The sequence below is a fragment of the Cuculus canorus genome, chromosome 1 (genome assembly GCF_017976375.1).
Source record: "Cuculus canorus isolate bCucCan1 chromosome 1, bCucCan1.pri, whole genome shotgun sequence".
Lineage (NCBI taxonomy): Eukaryota > Metazoa > Chordata > Aves > Cuculiformes > Cuculidae > Cuculus > Cuculus canorus.
Window position 1 is genome coordinate 165,210,283 of NC_071401.1, and position 22,683 is coordinate 165,232,965.

Below are 22,683 nucleotides of genomic sequence, written 5' to 3' on the forward strand. Positions count from 1 at the left end.
TTACATAGTAAGCAGTCTGGCAGTATGGATAATAGTACTTCCATCAGGATAATCTCATTTCTTGTTTTGTCTAGATGTTAATTTATGCTTAAAACCTTGGTTGTATCTTAACCAAGAAGCAATTCCAGAAAAGTTAGTGTGACTTGACCCATTGACGTACAATGCCAAAACGCCTGAAAGGCAAGCAATCAGTTTACATTAACTGAAAAGGAAATATTGTCTTTTCAAAAGTCTTAATACTGTCAAATTTCTTACTTTGTCTTCTCTCTTTCCTCATATGTGGGGTTTTTTTCCCATTAGAGAAGTAAATCAGTCCTGCATATTTTCCATTATGGCAGCTTCCCTTCTGTAGTTTGGATAAGTGATCTTTGGGAGCAATTTTCTGGTATCAAGAATGCAGTCCTTTTGACACACTGAGAAAACTGCAGTACATTGATAGCTCTACTCCAAGCTTCTTGAATAGTTCTTTTTTTCTTCAGAGCTGCCTGAAATCCCTGTTTGCCCCATGGAACCACCAAGCTAAGCTGACTGCCGCATAGCACTCAGGTCCCATCTTAATACTTGTCTTTGCTTTGGACCTTCACCTTGGCCGGAGCACTCCAAATACAGTTACCAAGCTACGTCCTTTGCTCATAATTCTCTGAGATATCTCTACAGCTTCCTTTATACTTTCTTGAAACTTAGGCTGATCTGACTGACTAAAAGGAAAACCACTGAAGCACAGAGGACAAACTGAACATTCTGTGAAATTAGAGTATAGCTGTGGATTTTCAAGGAATGCATGAGCTGTGAGATGCATGCATACAGTGATAGGACTATATTTTGTAGCCTCTGTTGGCCTGAACTGTTTCTGCTTGCCATAATCATACATACTGGAAAGGTGAAAGAGCTGCACAAAAAAAGCAAAAATGCACAAGTAACCTACTCAGTTCACTGTTACAATGTTTTCGGTTTCTTTGTTTATGTTTTTTGGGAATGAGCAAGCATACCTACTATACTTTTCAGAAATAAATTTATTTTGCCCAGTGTATAAAACATTCTAGGGTTTTTGGCAATTTTTTAATCCTCAAATAAACAAACAAAACTAAAACCGGAGGAAAAAAGGTGGGAATGGATTTTAGTCTTTTTCTGTCTTTTCACCATAGTGTGTTTTGTAAAACTTTGGTAATGGCCTTGTACCAAATTTTTCTTTTTAATTAATTTGACTAAGTACTTGTCTAAGGTGTATTTAATTAATGCTTTAAGTATTTCATGTTGAAGAAATTGCTATTCTTAGCATCTAGTTAAATTTGTTAGATCTTTAAGCAAAATATGCATTAGTTTAAATATTTTTAGGAATTGCTCCATATTTGTGGAATTAGCAGGAGTAGAAGTAATGTTGTGTAGCGAGCAATTAAATGTACAGCTAATGCATAGTGAGTTGTGTAATTAGGCTTAATGAATGTGTCTTCCAATTTAGCCATTCATATTTTCTTTAATAGCACTGAAGTTCTACTAGCAGAGGAAGAGTTAGGATCTTTTTTATTCTTATAAGATAAATTCAGTATGTTCTTAAAAATCTAAAAAGTTCTAGAGGAAATAGTTGTGTAGATAAAGATTATTTTCATAATTGAATCTTATAAAAGCCTCACTTTTCAAGAATGATAAACAGGAAGGAGAATTCTGTTTTTCAAACTGTGATCTTAGGACCTGATTTTTCTAGACTCCCTAGAGAATCGATCATATTTCTACTTGTTTTCTTGGATTGCTGACCTAGAATTGACTTTGTGCTCTGAAAATGGAGCTCTGTGTCCATCTATGCTAGCAAAGGAAAAGGTTTTTGTGATTCAGAAAGTACCTGCTGCCTAATACAATGGACAAACACTGTCCAAACAGTTTATATTTGCTCTTACTCATCCTCATCATTTAGATGGTTTAACACAAAGAACTGATGAGTGCTAGACTTTGTAAATTACTGTTGCTTCAGTCTGGCACCTTCCCTTATATTGATAAAAATATCTATATTTAAGTTTGTTTTCCTACATCCTCTCTATGCATTGCTTTTTTTTGAAATCTAAGTTTAGGGCTTGAATCTAAGTTTAGGGTTTGTTGCTGTAGTTTAATCTAAATTTACAAATTACTGTTATTTTTATATCAGCTTTCATAGTTTCCAGATAAAATCAGACTATTAAGGCTGTTACAGGATTTATAACAAAATTGCCTCAAATCGTCTAAAATTCTTGGCTTCATATGCCTCTAACCACGTAGAAAATTAATGGTGAAATATATGCTGTAGTGCCTATTTGAAACAGACTGAAACCTTTTCTAAAACACAATCAGAGTGAAATAAACAATCTAATTTATATGAGTACATTTTAAATGCTGGCAAAAGAAGAAATATGTAATTAAGGTTTATAAATACTGAAACTGATTTTCAATCAGAGTAATTACTGTTCAATGTAAGAATATGGAAACATGTAAGGATACTTGAAGATACACAGTAGTTTAGAAAATAATAGAGGGAATATACTTTTCATAAAGCATTCATACAGTCTGAAATGTGAAAACATTTTTATCTTTTTTTCAGAATGGCCTCTTCCATTGATTCTGCACAAGAACAATGCTGGTATTTTAATCAGTTGATGAAACTTAGTATTAAACATCGCTATGCACATGAGTATGGTGAACTAAACATTACTGACAGAAATGGACCAGAAGCACTGCAAAATCATTTAAAACCAACATCCACTGCCTGCCCACAGGAAAATAACCTCTTTATCATGGGTGCGACAGAAAATAAACAGGTCTTGTTGGATCCTTCCGAAAGATGGATTACTACTGGCCATATTCAGGCCACAGTCATTAACTCCTCCATACCTGTGCACCATAAGGAAAATAAAGAAGATCAGAGGGTGAAGCAGAAGAGCACTGAATCTTGTATTAATTACAGTGGGGAGAGCAAAGGCAACAATAACATTTCAGCCCAACTCACATTGCAACAGTCAGTGATAGTAGCAAGTAATATGAGAAGAGATCTTCAGTATTTTGAGAATGATAAAGAAAGGTAAGACGGATGCCAGTTTGTTTTCAAAACCCATGTATGGAGAGGCAATAAGAGTGAGGATTTCTTATTTAAAACAGAGGCACAGGATTTGTAGTAAGAAAACTATTTTTAAGCTTAGTAGACAATATAATGTTATTTCAAGGTAACGCACAGTAGTCTATTTTAGCAGTACTTGGTGGTATTCTCTCAGTCAATATGTTAGAATATAGATACATATGTAAAATAATTTAAAACCACTAGATAGTAAGAGAATTTGAAAACTTTCTCTTGGTCTCCTACCTTTTCCTTTTTTTTTTCCAATAAATTTATGACACTAATTTAATGACACATAACAATGTTAGGGAGGAAAATGCTGGATGGTTTGTTGGAATTTTGAGGCAGTTTAAACTGCAAACTAGTGAAAGCTTTTCTCGCTTTACTATTCGTTAGATATTCAAGAGTCATTTTTATAGAGTTTATAGTCAGTATTGTTTAGAAGGCAAGAAGGATAAGTTGCTTAAATCTACCATCCTACTCCCTTGACCTTACGCCAGTCTCCTGCTGTTATGATGACTGAATTGCTAACAGCCTGTCCTACCCTTGGTACTCCTCAAACATGCTTTAACTTGTTTCTTAGAAGTGGAGGTAGGGGTGAGGGACCTGTTCAACTTGTTCTGTGCCCCCAGATACTCTCCCGCATGAAACAGACTGGTTTATTACCTCTTTGGAACATATTTGCTGCTAGTTTGTATGGTTCTGGGTGTACATTCAGGGAAAAGAGAGGATGAATTTTTTGCCGTAAAGAGGCAAAACTTCATTTATGATTTGATAAGAATTCAATTTCAAATATAAACATCTTGGGAACACTGTGAAGAGCAGGCATGGAAGGTGTGCTCCATGCTGTTTAGAGTTATAGTAAATGGGCAGTAGTGCTTAATAGATACTTACACTGATAATTTGTCATAAAATTTATTGCTCGTGAAGATTATAGAATTCATCATTGCCTTCAGGAAGTTGAAAGTAAGAGTATAGTAGTCTATTATGGAAGATGAATACTTCAGACAAATCTTTTGGAAATAGTTCAAGTTTTTAGTTAATGTTTTAAATGCATTCTATTGGACAGTTCTCTTCAATACAAAATACCAACCATTAAAGGGCTGGAGTTTTTTGTTAGTAAGTTTGTTTTTCTAACTCAGCTGATGCTTTTTATAGACACAAAGCTTATAAAAACCCCCTTGTTTGGGGGTTGGTAAACTTAATAAACAAGTTTTAGGAAAAACGTCTGAAGAGCGCATTTTTGCTGAAAAGTATTCCTCTATTTATAGATCCACTACAGAAGGAAAGAAAATATGTAAAGATTGGGAGAAGTTTAGATGTCTTTTGTTAGAGCTACTGTCCAATTGAAATGAGAATTTTGTGGAGAGAAGGACTCGAAGATGGTAAAGTCATAATGCAGAGCTGCATTTAAACTTTTTCTCCATCAGTATAAATTAATTGAGCATGTATTCAGAAAGCTCAATCACAGAACAAATCTGAATAGTCTGTAATCAGTATTTGTTAAACAATGAGCAAATTAGAAAACATACACATATAACCAGTTGTGGGTAGTGTTAGATTAAAGGGTAAAAGTAAGCAAAAGATGAAATTGCACTTTCTCAGTTTTTTTCCTGTCGGCTCCATTGGAGATATTTGTCTCATGCAGTTTTCAGCAGTTAGCTCCCCTTATGTTTTTTTTAGCAAAGACAGTGGAAGCAAGTGAACCCCTCCAATACTTAATTCAGTCATTGTTAATCCACTTCTCCACCTAATCCTTCCTTTGAGGTGACTCTTCCTCTCCAGTGAACGTACAGGCAACAGAGCCCTATGGAGATTAGTCCTGTTACATAACTGGATTTCCAGAGTTAGTGATGTGAATATCCTCCAGTGTTTCTGGACATATATGGCACATCTTGATTGTAATTTCTTTACAGTTTTATGGCAGAGCCTTCTGTTTGTCTCAATGCTTAGGGCTGTGTTTTACAGTTCTAGTTTGGCAGCTATGATCGTCCAGTTGTACTGGTGAGGTTATGTCATTCATAAAGGTATTTATTTCTCACTGAGGCTACATAGGGCAGCATCAACGATCCAGTCCCTCTGGCGGCAGTACCATGCCAGGAGGAAAGTGGACCGCACCAAGACAGAGAATAATCAGTTTACAGAAGTTTTGAGACAGAGGCATCAAGCTGCCACACTAATCCAGGTTGGTTTATGGTGTTCTCTTTACTTATATTGCAAACTTAATGAGAAAAGAATCTTACTAGTTTTGCACACGTGTCTTCTCTCTATTTTTGTGTATGATTTTATTGATAGTGTCATACTTTTAAACTTTATATTTTATTTAATCAGGATAAGCTTCATGTTTCTGAAACAGAGCCTTCTTTACAAAAAAAATTTATAGAAGCATAAATATATTTTTCATTTTTCCACCAAGTATTTCTCTGAATTAGTTTTGCTTCGTTTAAATCTAATGTTATGTTTAAGACATATAGTAGCCATGTTCTTAGTGCTGTTAAACTGACAGATGCTGCATAACTGGTAAATCATGCATGATACCTGTACAATCTATCCATTTCTTTCTTTCTCTCCCCATCTCCCAAACTGGGATTGCCTCATCCATACTGCTGTTGGGAACAGACCACGGCCTAGACACTGGGTTAAACAAGATGGATTACTATGTGTGAAAATTTAAGTCCATGCCTTCACCCAGTTTAGTTTGATAGCCAGATATAGTATTTACCTGCCAAGTTGCCAGAGTCCGTGGGTTTCTCTACATTTTTAAGCAAATGGACCCTGTATTGATTTCAGATTTCAAGTTAGCTTAAAAAGTTTTGATATTACAAATCTTCTATAGAAATGTCAGCAGTGCCAAAGTGATTTAGGAGCCAAAGTACCAGCTTCAGACTGAAAATCCAAGTAATCCATTAGTATCTATTCAACAAATGGGCAGTAGCAAAATGTTTAGTAAATGTGCATACTAAGAAACAGTACAAGCACAGAATCTTATTACAGCAGTCAGATACTGAGTAGAGTGTGTAGCTAGTATATTAACAATTTATGTCCATAAACTTGTTTTAATCCATTTTTTAATTTACTTATGTATTTGGCCTCGAATATGTATTAAGGTGATGAGTTTCACAAATGTATATAGTGACTAAAATGGGCTTCTTTTTGTTTGTTTCAGACCCAATAATTTCCAAAGTGAGTGTGAAAATAAAAGTCTTGTACTATATATCTTTTGTGCATTTTATGGATTTTTAGATCACTCTTACACCCATCCTTACTTTTGCTCTCTTATAAATAAAAATGTAGTCCATTTAGTCTCTTTTCACTTTACTCTGTACTTCTTTTTACCCTTCTCTGAGCCTTTACCTCTTTGTATTACAGCCTTTTTTAAAGAATAGACTAGAACTGAATTCCATAGGTAGATATATCACAATTTGTACAGGAACACAGTTTTGTCTTGTTGCTTAAAAATTACGAACATGTGAGCTTTCTTTTTGATCATGAGTAAGTACTGACTGACCTGTTGCTTTCACAGACCTGTGCTATCAGCTGCTTTACAGTTTATCCTTCTGCTCACACCATTAGGATTCCTTTTCTCCTTTGCATTTGTAAAAAATAATTAATTTGTTGAATGATGAAATATTTTTCACTTGATCACTCAGTAATATCAGGATATTTTATCTGGATGGTTATGAAGATCTGTAGGAAAAAAATAGCAATAAAATTATATGAAAACAATTCTAATGCATTTAATAATTTTTATAATAACGAGCTGTGTGTGTGAAAATGGCAACATTTTCAATAATTTATGCAGTTAGACAGTCATTTCCTAAAAATTCATGTTAAACATTAAGGCAGAATATGACATTTAGCCTTCCTACTTTAATGCCTTCATTGTAAAGCCATTAAATGTGGACAACATTACATTTTTCAGGACAGTGGAAATTTTTAGCATGGTGGTTTTAAATGCTTAGGCCATCTTGAACTCTAATTATCCCAAACACCAATTTTAGGAAAAAATGCTGTAGTTAATTTATTTTTCGTAATTCCATGTATTTTGATCTCTGAATGTTTTACTGGACCTGATTCTACAGCTTGACATGTGTTCCTAGCACTCTTCTTTTTCTAGCACTTAATTCCTGATGTGCTCCTTTTTCTTAGATATGATTATGCCTACTGGTATTATTTTTTTAAATAAAGATCTTAGACAGTTAAGAAAAAGTAACTGACCTAGGTCAATTGCATGAGATGTCTCCAAGAATTGCTACTAGTAAACTATAAGGTATTTAGTACAAGTGTATTTTTATTCTCAGTAATTTGAAAGTTGACACTCAGCTTTTTCTTATGTAGCCTTTCTTTCAGTTTATAATAGTCCCTGAAGGAATTGTCAAATAATTAATTAGTTGACCCAGGTTTGTAGTTGAGGGAGTTTCAAGATTCCTTTCTGCTTACTTGTGGAGAGCCTCTTGAGTACTCTAAGCTTTAGACATGTGCTGGCATTTAATTTGTCTTGTAGTTTTAAATGTCACATAAAGTTCAAAAACCAGATCATTGAGCTATTAAACCAAGGCCCAAGATGTTTTATCTTCCTAATGGGATAACATAGAGAATCTGTATTTGGGTTTGATCTATGGCTTTGTATAACATACTTGAAATTTTTTGTTTAGGCATTTTGGAAAGGTTTTCTTTTACGAAAGAAACTGGCCAGTGCTCTTGCAGCTGTTAAAAGTGATGAAGCGGAGGATGACTATGAAGAAGTAAATGTGGATGATTTCGTGTTTTCTGAAGTAAGCATGATTATTAGCATAAAAATGTCATGTGAAAAATAAATATTATTCTTTTTAAGCAATTGTTTAGGTGTTGCAAATAAAAGAAATTGAAAGGAGTACCAGGGCTAGAATTAACATGTTGGACGTCCAGAAATAAAGAAGCATTTGGTGTATATAGTTCATTTAAATGTATTTGTCATGGATTAATTGCTTCCTGCTCTTTGAGATACACTGGTAGTTACTGTGCTATTAATGTCACACCCACTCTAGAAGCCCATATATTTCTACAGTTAAAGAACAATCAAATGAGAATAGGGAAACAGCTACTTTTGTTCTAAAATCTTTAGCTTTTTAGTATTTTAGTAACAGACTATAACGTCAACAATATTTGAGTGTGTATCATTTTCTTGATAGAATAAGAACAATAATATAGTTAAAAATATAGAAAATATAGTTAGGATTAATGTTGTGATAGTCTAGTAAAAAGAACACACCCACAAAACCAGAGGTAAAGCAGATTTATTAGCTCTTCTTTTGTCTTATAAGTAAAGTACTTAAATGATCACAATACAGTGGTAAATTACATTGACAAGTATAGTTAAATGAGAAAAAGAACACACTTAAAAGTTCTGTGATGCACAAAATCCAGAAATTATTACTAGTAATTTTTACAAGTTATATGGAGTTAATAATGTCCTTTCAGTATCAAAGGATGGAAATTGGCTCAGAAGTTTCCATTCTAAGAAATAAAAGCAGTTGTCAAAGGAATTTGAGGAATAAAATCACATTCAAAACTGAATTTAGCAATAATATAGTAAAAAATGAAAATGTCTACAGGATCAGTACTGTCATTAATTAAGCAAGGAAAAGAATCTTTAAACTAGTTTTATCTCTTATAGCCTCAAGAGACACAGTCTATATGGAGAGTTCTAGACTCAGTAAGCATATAAAGGTAGCTGCTGATGACTTATGTGTTTGTCTGGAGCACTGGTTTCTCTAATTGTTCACGTTCATTGGTTTTGTTGTTTGTTTTTTTATAATGGTTTCAGGTAAAGCAAAGAAAATTAATAGCAATGTGGCCATTTGAGACTTAAAAGTATATGACAGGGTTTTTTTCCATGAACCCTTGTCTCTGAATGTGCTTATTCAGCTGCTGCATCTTTGTAAGAGCCATTTGTCAATATTCCACTGTAATTTTGTGAAAGAGATTGATGTGATAGCCCTGCTACTGGCAGATACTATTTATGATCACATGTTTGTATGGCTTAAAGAGAGTTGTGAAGCCAAATATGCTGTTAGTTAGAGAAGTGCAGTTTACAGTTGGTCACTTTTGGTCATCTGAGTATCAGCCTGCTTTTGCCCTTTCCCTCCCCTTAGAAAATAGTTGGGCTTTGTATGGAATTATTACCAGTGACTTGAAGACTTGGAAAAATTTTATTTTTTCTTTCCCTTTCAGCAGCTATTTTAAGATACATTTTCAGAATTACTGTCTTATTGTAAGAGCATGCAAAATGTTTGAGGCAGGATTCCCAGGAATCATTTGGTAGACAGGAAATATGTGTCTGTAAACATAGAGATCTGGCTTAAATTTTAGGATTTTTTTCATTTTAATTTGAAATATATATATACAAAAAAGAACAGTCTCATTAGTTGATGTTCTCTGATCCCTAGCTTCTTTCTGAAGTAATAAAAAGCAGAAAGTTGAAGGATTTGTTTCTTCACACAGGAAGGAAGTATCTGTTCATATATTAAAGAAGGAAAATATCCTGTTTTGAATTACTCAGTCAGTAGAACAGTCTGATGTACTGCAAGTCAATTGAGCCATTCTTGTTTCACTCTGTTCAGCCCAAATAATCCTGTGATTTTATTTTTTTTATTTAACTGCTAAACTGAAAAGTACATGGACAGGTTTTTTTCTGTCTGTCTGTCAGCCAGGCAATCACATTTGGACAGGTGCTTCTGAGGCCAGGGAGAAAAGGAAGGAGTGGGGAAGCCAGGGAAAAAAGCTAACTTGTGTCAGAGAGGCTTGCACAGTATCACCCTCTGGTGCTGTCACACAATTTTTCCTATTTTTTTTCCACAGTGTTATTGAGTTTATTAGGAAAGAAGTAAAAAATGGGTTTAGGGAGTAATTCTCAGAGAAAGTGTTTAGGTTCAGATCATAACAGGAGAACCATGACCTGACATTTTAATTGGAAGGCTCAAAGGCTGCCAGGCTCAAAGACTGAACCAGGAGCTAAAAAGTTACTCAAGCCCTTTGCTTCTTGTGATGAAAATATAAGAACATCTATCTTCTACTATGTATGCAATAAATGTACGATATATATGCCCATGAAGGATATGCTTTGTTCAGTGAGTGAGCATTTCAGTGTTCAAAATTAATGGCTGTGACTAGAATTATACCCTGCAATATTTGTAATACTTTTTCCTTCTTTTTTTTCTTTTTCTTTTTTTTTCAAGCATGTATCTTGTCTGTGCTGAAGAATTTCACTGTGAGAAATGTGTGGCTTAACTATAATGGGGCTACTGGAGCTGGAGTATGAAATAATAATATCTAGTACAGCCGTATCGTGTTATTAACTGTGCGTTATATCAAGGAATACTTCCTGCAAACTTATATTAGTGGCCTGTTAGATTTTCTGTGATTCTTTGCTTACACTCTGTTTTGCCTTACCCAGACTAGCCATCTTCAGTATTAGATTGCCTGGTTCCAGGTCTTTAGCTGTTCCATTCTCTGCATCTGGGCAATATTAAATCACATGGACTTTCTACTTCTGCAGAAACAAGTAGCAGAAGCTTGGAACACTCTATACTTCCTATTCCCTCCTTCCTGACCTCAGTATTTTATCGCAAAGTGCTGAAGCGGAGCCAAATAATGACACTTGGTATCAATGGCTATCTGTTGGCCTCAGACAAGTATGTCAGGAGTACATATTGCTGGTGAAAGAGATCCCACATGCTAGGGTGTGAAAGAAGAGGAAAATGTCTGGACACCATTTTGTATTGCACATTCCACTGTTGGATAGGGTGAGTGAAATGAGAGGGAAGGGCAGAAAAAAAATTTCCTTATTACAAACCAATACAAATGTACCAAATCTTGTCAAAAAGTTTTTGGAATGGTCTGCTATTTGGTGGTGTAGTCATTGGTTTTTTTTTTTATTGCAGTACTGTGCAGATTTCAGTCATAAGCATTCTATTTAGTATTATCTATATTCCACAAAATCACTAGTGTCCAAGCACCTATTTAAACCATTTGCAAGTATCAGAATGCAGCAAGTCATTAGGCACCAGTCATCATAAAATTATTGTTTAGTATCTTCTTTATAAATTCAGTGTACTCAATACTTTGTGAAAGGTGAGGCTGTGAAACAGCATGGGGAAAATGAGTCTTTGCCAAAGACCTTCTCTTTACTTCATTTATGCACATTGCACAGTGATATATTTTTAGTCCAAGTTTGGCATGGAACACATGAAAATGGATTGCATTTTACTGAGCTGGAGAAAGGGCCTTTCTCTTGCTCACAATAGTGTGAATAGTAATCATTTCACCTGAACAATTACTGGTATCTTCTTGTATTCGTATCAGCTCCTGTATGGTGCCAAAAGACATTCAGAGACAATTGATGGCAGTAATGTTTTCTGTCTGTTGTATTGTGCAGTGTCAAACAGACTATCACACATGAGATGAAAGATCTGGCCAACACATGTCTCAGAAAGTATGAGCCTGGTATTTAGTGATATTTTCCTGTCTTTCATGTGGACTTCAGAGAATTCCAGCCTATATGCTCCAGAGGGCTGATCTTAAGGCAACCTTTCATCAGCAGTCCATCCATGTAGCAAATGTAATACAAGGCAGAACTCACTTTACCCTTACTTTACCTCTGGTGGACAAAATTTGATGACATATTTGCTTGACACAGTTCTTACTTTCTGTGCCATGTAACCATCAGCACTGTTGTTTTCTTGATTAGAATATGATGTGAGCCAAATGCAAAATGGCTGAACTTGTCATAAAACTGAACCAATTGAATATGGTCAGTTTTAAGACAATTCTTTACTCAGATCAGTGGTTCAGCGATGGAAGTCGATCTCTGGTTCCTTTGTCAAAGGGAATATACCTTTTGCCCTGAGGCAAAGTCACAGAGTGTTGTTCTGCTTCTGAGCTTGATTATGTAGAATTTTAAAACCCTGGTCTTTGTGACACCTTTCGAAATTATTGACCAGAAGTTTCCTTCATATTTTTTTTACATAGCCACACTGAGACGCATAGCTGTTCCTATATATTTTTTTTCTTTTGGAGGGGTGGAAGGAGGAAAAATAAAACTACGTTATATTTGTCGATTCTTGAGAAGTAAATAGCTATTAGAACAACTATTTCCTTACATCTCCCATCTTTGGTAGTCTTATTATGTGTCCAAACAAGACACATACAATGTGTTTTGTTAATCTTTTGTGATGTGCTTTATCTCCAACTGTGAGCTTGTGATATTGGGCTTGTGACAGTGATTGCTGTTTTTTCCCTAGTGCCAGGAAATAAGAGTAGCCTATGCATTATTAGGTCCTCATATAATTTCTTGTATCCTGACACTCTCACATATGTCTAGCTCTTGTGATTACTTATAAATGCCAGATCAGAATCCAGTCTTTCTTGTGTACTACAAAATATATGATCCTTTTTTCTTCACATTTCTTACAAAGTTACAGTGTTGTAGAAAAACAGAAAAGTTTATGATGAATATTTCATTACATAAATCCTCTTGTTTGAAAAAGGAAAGGAGGAGAGGAACTTGTAAATAACATATTGAAAGATCAATCTTTTCATTGACTGTATATCAGCAATCTCTTGATATTTTGTGCTTCCACTGTTATGCTAATGAATCACATGCCATTCTCAGTCTGTGGCATCACAAGATACATAAGGCCTGTTTTCTACCTCTTTCCGCAATGACGCTTATGTAAGATCCTGAAATCTTGTTATCTAGTTACCTGATAGATGTCCTGCCCTTGGAAGTAGGTTGTTTCAGTTAATATCTAATATCTGATAAAATACACCCAAGAACACCTATGAGGAGTTGAGGCTGTTGTTGAGCTTCACAGCTCATGCAGAATGTGCTGATTACTTTCTGGCCTTCCACTGTGAGGTCTAGTTCTTAATGTCACCTGAAATGCTATTAATTTTTAAACAGAAACTGTCTTCATGATTTGCCTTTATCTAATTCTTGATTACATAGCCAGATTCAAGTGAACACTTTCCAAAGGAAAGCCCACTAATGACGCTTGATGCTAAAGATATCATTTAGAACATGTATTTAGCCAAATGGTATTTTTCTAAATTATATTTAGCTTATATGGCATATCAGAGTATAGTGGTGTCATAAATTATACTTCCTAGTCTTATTTCTCTAAAGACAAAGTCAAGCATCAGAATTTAATAAATGGGCCATGCAATGCAGAAAATGTATAAGTTAAAACAGTCTTAGTTCTGTGGAGTTTTAGACTCGTTACCATCACCTCAAAGGAAAATTGTTCTAAGCAAAATGCATCATTGTAAATGGAAGTAATAACAGAACCATCGATTCTCAGTGAGTGCGTTTGCATCTGGACTTTCTGAAAGTGGAGCTAAGGATCCCTAATCATTGAATATAATTTCCCCAAGTTCTTTAATTTTTGTGTAATGTTGCAACTGACATTTTAGTATGGGTATAGATTGTGTTTAAAGGATCTAGTTAAATGTCTAAAATTTAGCATATCCATATACATTGTTTTCCATTGAAAAAAATTTTTTAGTAATACCTATTTACAAATTTCAGGAACTCTCTTAACTGACTTGTCTGTACTCTGTGAGAAGAGGCCATTGATGCAGCCAATGCTGTAATTGAGTTAAATAGCAGTAATTTAGGAGGAACCGAAGAGGACAGTGTGATGTCATCTTCCTTTCTCCTCTACACTTAAATTCATACATGTCTTACTGCCTGGAGATTGAAGTCCCTTTAGTTTAGGACATAGGAGATATTATCCAACCACAGCACACTTTAACTCACCTGAACACATACAAGGCCCATGGAACAGAAGGGATGCATCCAAGGGTGCATCAGCTGCCTGATCTCATTTTGAGGTCACTTTCTGTCGTCTCTGAAAGGTCATGACAACTGAAGGAGATTACTGGTGACTGGAAAAGGGCAGACATCACACCCATCTTCAAGAAAGTCAAGAAGAAAGACCCAAGGAACTAGAGGCCACCCGCCTTATCTCAGTTCCTCAGAAAGTTGTGGAGCAAATCCTCTTGGAAGCCATTTCTAAACCCATGAAAGGAGATGATTGGGAGCAGCCAGCATGGGTTTATGACCATGGCTGGTCAACTTCATTGCTTTCTAACATAAGGTAGCTGGCCCTATGAATAGGGGAGGTTAATGCATATTGCCTGCCTTTATTTTAACAAGGCTGTTTACAGTCCCCAACAGTCTTATTCACAAAATGTATTGAGGTATGGGCTGGACCAGTAGGCAGAGTAGAGTGGCAAACTGACTGGACTGCCAGGCTCAAACGATTGTGTTCTGTTGTGCTAAATTCAACTTGTGGACAGTAATTAATGGAACCCATCATGAACGGAAGAGGGACCAAAATAGTTGATATTTTAACTAACAATCTCTATGATGGAATAGGGTAGAATCTCAGCAAGTGTGCAGATGATACCAAATTGGGGGTAGCAGTCAGTATGCTGGAGGACCACAGTGTTCTCTAGAGAAGCCTGCAGAGGCTACATAAGTGTAATGCTACATAAGTGTAAGGCTACATAAGTCACCCCATGCAACACTGTTGGTTGGGGGCTGACTTTCTACGAAGCAGGACCACAGAAAAGGATCTTGGATCCTAAAGGACTTCACCGTGCAATTCTTGAGTTTTTGATAGTGGAAACACAGAAGGCGGGTCAGGAAAGAAGTACCCTATTATTCTTAATTTAGCTAAAAATTGTTTAACTTTACCTAGTTTGTCCTTGCATTGAGTGGGCCAAGGAATCCTAAATGCTAAATACTTTTAAAACCATCTGATGGTTCTCAGTCTAGTCATTTTTTTAATATGGAAAATACTTTAAAAAAATATTTTGGTGTGGAAGTAGCAGTAGCTATTGATCCTTTCACAAATCTGAGTTTACAACAGGAAGACATCCCAAATAATCAGCTCCTGAAGCTCTTGAATTTCCTGTACTGTAGTAGTGCAGATCCCAAAAGATTTAGCGTGTCGAGACTACAATTATGAATCAACAAATTTCAACCTGCAGATTCATTAGTGCATTATTTATTTCATATAGAAGAGTTAGTGCTAGGGACGTACAAGGACAACAGTGTAAGTGAAGCCAAGAGATGATTAAGACACAGCTTCTTTAGAATTAAGCTTTTTTAGCCTAAGTAGAGATTCAGCGTAATTAGAGATTTGTTACCCTCAATTTCAAAAAATATCTGCTTACAACTTAGTCCTTCTTTGCTCTTTATCTTGGAAATTATTTTTTGTTCTTATTTCTGAAACAGTGACTTTTAAACAAAAATGAAAGTTTGTCTTGAAATTGAATCAAATGTCTTGTGACAGACTTGGAAACATCAAAGTTTAGATGAGTTTAAACTTGTGATTGGTCTATTTTTTATTACTCCGTGCTTCTGCCTAACTTCCTTCCTTTGACAAAACTGCAGGCTGACGGGCAACTTTCTTTCCTTTTGTCTTTTTTCTATTCATTCCCTAAACTTCACAGAATATTTTATCTTCATTTGAAATTGTGTATTTTCTGAATGTACAGTATTTAAAGGGTGAGGATGAGCGTTCCCTTATGTTTCATTTAGTGGGTTTTTTAATTCATTGCCCTTGAAAGTTTTATTTGTTTTCATAGAGGTAGAAAGGCTCGGAAAAAGTCTCATAGGGACTTACCAGCTCAAGTTTGTGTAGTGTAGCAGCAAAGTCAGAGAGGGAAAGACCTGATCATTCTTGACATTTTAGTGGGGAGAGACAGCATATGGGGTCTTAGAGCCATTTGAGGGATGGGATGAAGGTGCCAGAAGCCTGATGTTTACTGAGGTATGTGAGGGTGTACATCTCAAAATAATTTTGAAGCATACATTTCTAATGCTTACTCGAACCATATTTAACCTCTGAAGCTGAGGTTACTGTTTACTTGTCTGTATTTTTTATTCCTGTATTAGAAAAAAGATGTAGGACCCAGAGCTTCCTTTAAACACTGTCAGGCTTAAGACAAAAATGCATTTCTTGAGACGTTTGGGTCGTATAGGTCATGAACGACTGACATGAACTACAATAAGATTCAGACTTTTTGAAGAGTAAATTATGTATGTACACATTCGGTCTTCTTTGTAAATAGAAGCTTCTAGAGACCCTGAGTTTTTCACTATTCATTTACTTTTGTATATTCCTAGATAAATTATTTCCGTAGTTTTAGTCATATATATTTAGAGAAGTCACAGAGGTACTTACGGGTTTTATATATATATACACACATATACATATATCTATACACATATATACACACACATGCACATATATATGTATATACATGAATTTGAGAGGAAAGTTAGTTTTCTGGGCTTATTAAATGGTTTATGAAAATGGCATTTGGAAAAGAAATTCTCCAATAATATTTTCTTGAATGTTTTTCTTAACAGGATGTTGTGATATTTCCAGTAATTGTCAATATATCCTTCTTAAAAAATGGACAACCACACAACTATGCTTTCCTCTAATATTCCTACAAGAATGTGCTCTAATAATTAACTAGCTTTTTTTTAAGTCTTTTAAAATCTCTTGGGTCAATTAATCCTTGCGATGTTTCTGGAAACCATATGATACTCGCTACGTTTTTTTGGCTTGAAACACTGTTTGGTTTTAGCAGTCATAAGAATGCAGCCATGCCCAGCCTTCCTTCTAATTCTCTTGTTTTATCTGAAGACAGGGTTGAAAAAGAAGCATTGCCAAAGGTTAAAATAACCTTTATTAGAGTGCTAACCTATTTATCTTCATCTCATAAAATATGTGAAAAAGCATGAAAGACAAATCCAGAGAAAAAGGCTATTCTTCCTACTGTGTGCAGTTCAGAGATCCGTTTTCTATAAAACATACACTCACTAAACTAATTTAAAAGAAGTCTGCATACAGTTCTTATAAACTGGGACAAATTAACACTGTGACTTGTAGTTTTTAAATCGCAGGACTTTGAATTTCTGGAGTATTAGAAATGGAATAATAATGCAACTAATAGATGATCCTATTAAGATTGTTCATATTTGATACTGCCTTAGATTTGGAATTTTTTTAGAAATTCTGTGTCTGAACTGATACTCAACTTCCTAACCTTCGTGCATGAACTTGAGCAATTGTTTAACATACAGGATGTTTAGCACTAGGAAGAGTAGTTCTTGATGTGGTATGGGTTGGCCAAAAAGAAATTTTGTCAGCTTATTTCAAATAGTCATAGAAAGCCGTTGAATGGCCTGCGTTCGATTGATGTACTGTCTTTCACTTGTCTTTTTGTTTTAACTTTTTGTTTTCTTTCTTGGAGTAAACTAGACTTTAATTTCACTATTCAAATATACTCACTAAAAACTAGGAAAGTAGAAATCAAGGACTTCGCCACCCTGAAGAACTTTATTTATTGTATTCTATAGAGAAAACTAGTGGAAAGATTCATCTTGCTTTAATTATTTATTTAATGTTATTACATACTATTCTTATTAAAAACTAATTTGAATATAGAGAGATACTTTATAAAATCTGATTGAAAAGGGTCCATTCTCACTGAGAATGACACTAATGACCTGTCTTACTGAGGACAGTAGAAATCCAGAAAAACAGGTTAGGCAAAACCAGGCAGGTGAACTGGAGGAGGAGTCTTTTCTTGAAAGAAAGGAATTTCACATACTATTTCTTCTTGTTTATATTCTGTTGTCTAGTTTGTTTTTTTTTCTTAAGATACCATACAAATAAAGGCACTACATAAATATTAACAAAACCTTTAATTTAGCTAAACCATTGCTGTCCTGCAAACAGTGAGAGAGTAAATAATGAAATTGAAGAAGGAAGGAAAGAGATATAAAGAGTTCGTTCTCTCTAATTTTCAAAAATAGTTTCACGATTTTTTCAGATGATGATTCATTGTGATTCTGAGATCCACTATGTTTGGAAACCTGAGGTAGCTTCAGCTCCCATGGCAGTCAACATGTTGACATTTTGGAGTTAAACTACGCTGCACTCAGTTGCATGCTCTGAACTGTATAAATTATTTACATTCTTTCTGGATCAACATAGAGATGATCTTGCAAACACGCCAACTACATGGTTGTATTTGTCACAAGAAGTTACATCACTTTTAAGTTGAGGAATCTTTTCCTAGATATTTGTAGAAAGTCCTTAAACCACCAGTTTCCGAGGTCTGAAATAATACACCAAGGGAAGGATTGTCCTCAGCATGTCCAGCTTCCTTCATTCTTTCCTTAAGTGCCTGCTACTGAACTCTTCTGTTAGCAGAGTACTGATGTAGATAGATATTTGATCTGACCCAGAACAGAGTTGTCATATATCTAATGCTGGCCTTTCTTTTCAGCCTGTATTGTCAATGCCTTCTTTCATCCTCTGCTTCTAACTGTAATACAGTTTGGGGGACTAGTTTGGGAATTTATTATACTCTTGTGATCCTCCTTAGTCCAAGAGAGATGAAAGCTTTAAAACTGAGTGTAGGTTTGACACTGTGTGCTGTAAGCTATTTTTTGCTACTGGGTTAAACATGACTCAAAACAGCCCAAAATACATTTGTAGTCATTATAAAAGATTATTTGGCTCCAGAGCCTAATCCAATGCATATAAAAGATGCCTAGAGTTAGACTGTATAACTAACGTTTGCACTAAGAGATAATCTCTGAGTTCATTGATGAGATACAAAATAAAAATGGGAAAAAAATCCCTGTAGCTTTTGACTCTCAAAGTGTGAAAAATGCATTGTGAATCAGGATAAAAAGTTATCCTGATTTTATCCTAATGGGTAAAATTAAAGAGCTAATACTGTGGATGTTTTATTATTAAAATTCAGGAAAAAAACCCAAACAAAACAACCCCCAGATATATTCAACTTTCTTCTTCTTAACAATGATATCAGGAATAATTGTATTGTATTTAATAATGAATTTGGTGGTCTGTAGCCTTAGAAGTATCTTGTTTGTGTCCTGAGCAGTAGCTAAATGAAAACTAACATAAAGTTGGGGGTAGGGAAGAAAAGAAAAAAACTCTGAAAAACTTGACAAATATTATAATAAAAACGTGTTCCAAATAGTAAGTTAAAATTAATTTATTTCTGTGATGTTTTAACAAAAAAAATATAAAGTTCTTTGTATGTTTTGTATGCTTATGAAAATTGAAACTTTTTTAAAGTAATCAGTAAAATCTTTGATTTGAAACAAACACTGGAAATATTGCATGAGGGATACAGAAGCATAAAATATATCTTCAGATGAACTAACACATGTTAAATACATGTTAATACATGTATGTGATTTGCACATATGTGCAAAGCTATGTTATATACCTCAGTATTTGCAAAATCAATTCCTTAATGTGGCTTTGGAAATAAATGTAAATATAGTATGCTTATAACTGGTTTTGTAGACAATACAATGAAACATTATAATTTTATTTGCTTTGTAATTCATCTCAGATTCTTTTCTTTTACTGAACAATATTAGTAGAAAATGATCTATTTTGTAGCCTTAAGTATTTTTAAATCTGTCATAAAACAGATTTGCATTAGTTATAATTTAGGACCATGTTTATGGGAAAAATATGGACAGAAGTTTCTTGAACTTAGTGCTGTCAAAATCTCTAGGGATAAACATAGTGGAAGAGCATATATTTGAAAATCAATTATGTGTTTATTTTTTTTGGCCAAAGCAAATGACAGTGTGGTATATTTTTATAATATGCTACATATTCATATAACTGCCAAATGTACTTAATGACAAATCAGTTATCTTTTTTTTGCCTTGCATATTTATACCTTTGAATCATGCTTTTATGTTTTCATTGGTATTTCTTTTCAACATTTCCAACACTGAAAGACAGTTTATGGGATATGAAAGAAATAAAACCACCGTGGAGAATATTAATTTAATAAATGGCAAACATTGGGCTAAAAAAAATATTTGTAAGAGAAGTTTCAACTTAAATATTGAAAGCAAAGAACTTTAATTGAGTTATGTTAAAATTATGAAGCAAAAATATTCAGTCAGTGTACTGCTTAAGTGATTCTTACTCAAAAAAATTGACTACAGCTTTGGAGATTTAGAATTCCTTTTTCATGGTTTTATTGATTCGTCCTGAACAATTTCATCAGAGAGATAAAAATTCAAATAGCTCAGGTGCAAGCCTGCACTGAAATCTGACAGAAGAGTTTGGATCATATTCACTGTTAATGTACGACATAGAAGTAGCCAGGTAATGAATGGACACGTGATTATAACACCAAGTGAGTTGACAGACGTTTAAGTTCTCCAAGAGGTGAAAATCTGCCTCTCTTCCAGCTGCACTGATTCTTTTTCAAATAGAGGTGGAGGAAAATATTTAAGAAATTTGCCATCTTCACATATCTTTATATACCAGAAAGGTTGAAGATACATCTTCTGCAGACATTGAGTTTACCTATGGCTGGAATGCATGCTCACTGTCTGAAAATAAAGTTAAAAACTCTCACCTGTAAAGACAGAAATATGATTTGCATAGTGTAATTGAAAAGTAAATTCAAGGAAGACAAGGAGGAATTGTATCACTGTCTGGTTTTGGTCAGGTTTTCTCCTTTTCGCAGTTATTTCTTTTGACCTTTCTGCCCATATACCTTAGGCAACTGCAAAGCTTGAATATGTTGTAGCTTTGTCTCTGTTGAGATACAAACTTATTAGTTTCCTGTGTCTGAATTGTACCAATTTAAGAGTTTTAAATGATCGCCTTCGGAATATGATTTACTACAACCTGCTTCTGGAATAGATTTTGACTGTTACTTTTTATTTTAAATGAAAATTATTTGAAACAACCACTCAGTGTTTATTGGATAAGAGTAATCATTGAGGAGAGAGAGGCTAGTGGGTTCTAGGCAAGTGTAACCGTTAAAGACCACGATACATTTGTTGCATGCCTCTGCAGTTTATTTACATAGATTTCTTAACATATACAATCACATGGGAGAGGAGGTGTGATAAAAAGAATAATGGTTTATATCTATCATGAATTGGACCAGTAAGAAAGCAAAGAGCAGTAGGAGACATCATCTGTTAATAATAAGAGCATAGAATTTATCTGGATTTATAAATAGAACAACGAAAACCAAAACATACTGTAATCAAAGAACAGGGAATTCCAGAAGCGTGGTATCAAAGGTATAAGTATGCATCCTTTTTAAGACATGAAGATAAAGGGATGCATACTTACTTAAGGGGATGCAAAATTTATTGAAAATTCATTTAGGTCAGAATGGAAGAAGGATAATCTGGTTCACAGTTACTTTAAAAAGAGTGCTTTTAGAGTCACCCAACTGTATGACCAATAACTGAAGTAACCTTTTCAAAATATCTGGAATAGGATCCTTTTGTCTCTCAGGATTTCAAAGTGCTTGGATGACCTTGTTCATCAGTCTAAGGCTGTGCAAAATCCTGTTTACAGAAAATACACAGTAGAGTGTCCTAAGTTAGGATGAATTCTCAGAGTCAGAAATCAGTGCAATCTGAAATATTCTGTGAATGGAAGAAAGTTAGTCCCATTTTATAAATTAGACATTTTCAAAAGAGTGAACCACAGCCTCTTTGCTGCTGAATTAAGAACAGCCTGAATGACCAAGCCCTGTGTAAGTGAAGCCAAATTCTTCAGAGGTATTTACTTAGTGAGTAGGAGTAATTTACTTCTCCCACTTATCAGAATGCATTAAAATAATGTGGTCAAAAAACTCAAGGATGTATAAGAAAAATAAGTTATATACAGGTTGAGTTTGAAACAAAATCTGAATTTTGTTATTATGAAAGAAAAATGGATTCTACTTTGAAGTTCTAGAGACACCAGTTAACACCTGTCATCCCTCTTCATTCCAAGCTGTTATTTGAGTTTGCAAATTGATTAATTGAAATAACAAATGCTTATAGCATTCACTTTTTAAACTTTTCTTTAATGAAAGCTATTCACCAATGCACTTCCACTCAAAAAAAAAAAGCAAGTTTGACAGAATCAGGCACCTACATCTGGATATAAAATACTCAGTGGAAAAAAGCAAACAAAGCTGTTCATGTTCTTTAGGCCTTTAAGTAACTGAGGTCTGTATTTTTTTTAGAGTTTGGCAGTCTTCCTTAATAACTTGGGTTTACTAACAACATTAGTGTAAAATTACAAGAATTTGAAGAGGGGAGGCATCTTATTTAAAAACAAAAAAAACCAAAAAGCAAAACCCCACAACCTACAAATACTGTTAATCTGATTTGTTTAAAATAAAACAGTACAACTCAGCATCCTCAAAGGTGTGTTGAGTGCAATCGCTCTGCAGGTGGCAGTTCTGATATATGACTTGAAAACACTTGAAACTGTATGTAAGACAATTTAAAAGAGACTTCACAAAAGTTATCAAAACTAAACTGATCTTATCGGTGCACTATTTGACTTTGCTCATTCATGCAGGCTGCATTAGAGGAGGAATGGCTAACTGTAGATTCCACCCGTTTCCCTTCAAAAACACTCCTGCTCTCAAACCAGCTGCACTGGCCCAAGGTAACAGGTCACAAAAACTTCTTGCTCTTCAGTCTTTATTCATTCCTTTAGGATATGCTATTC

General features: G+C 34.7%; 1 protein-coding gene across 1 annotated transcript in view; it reads left to right on the plus strand.

Annotated features, from left to right (window-relative positions):
• Window positions 1-22,683, plus strand: part of LRRIQ1 (leucine rich repeats and IQ motif containing 1) — a 107,344-nt gene that overhangs the window by 33,047 nt on the left and 51,614 nt on the right. The window contains 4 exon segments of the mRNA XM_054067172.1: window positions 2,567-3,043; window positions 5,123-5,261; window positions 7,732-7,851; window positions 22,531-22,620. Of these exon segments, the coding sequence (XP_053923147.1) occupies window positions 2,567-3,043; window positions 5,123-5,261; window positions 7,732-7,851; window positions 22,531-22,620 (826 nt within the window).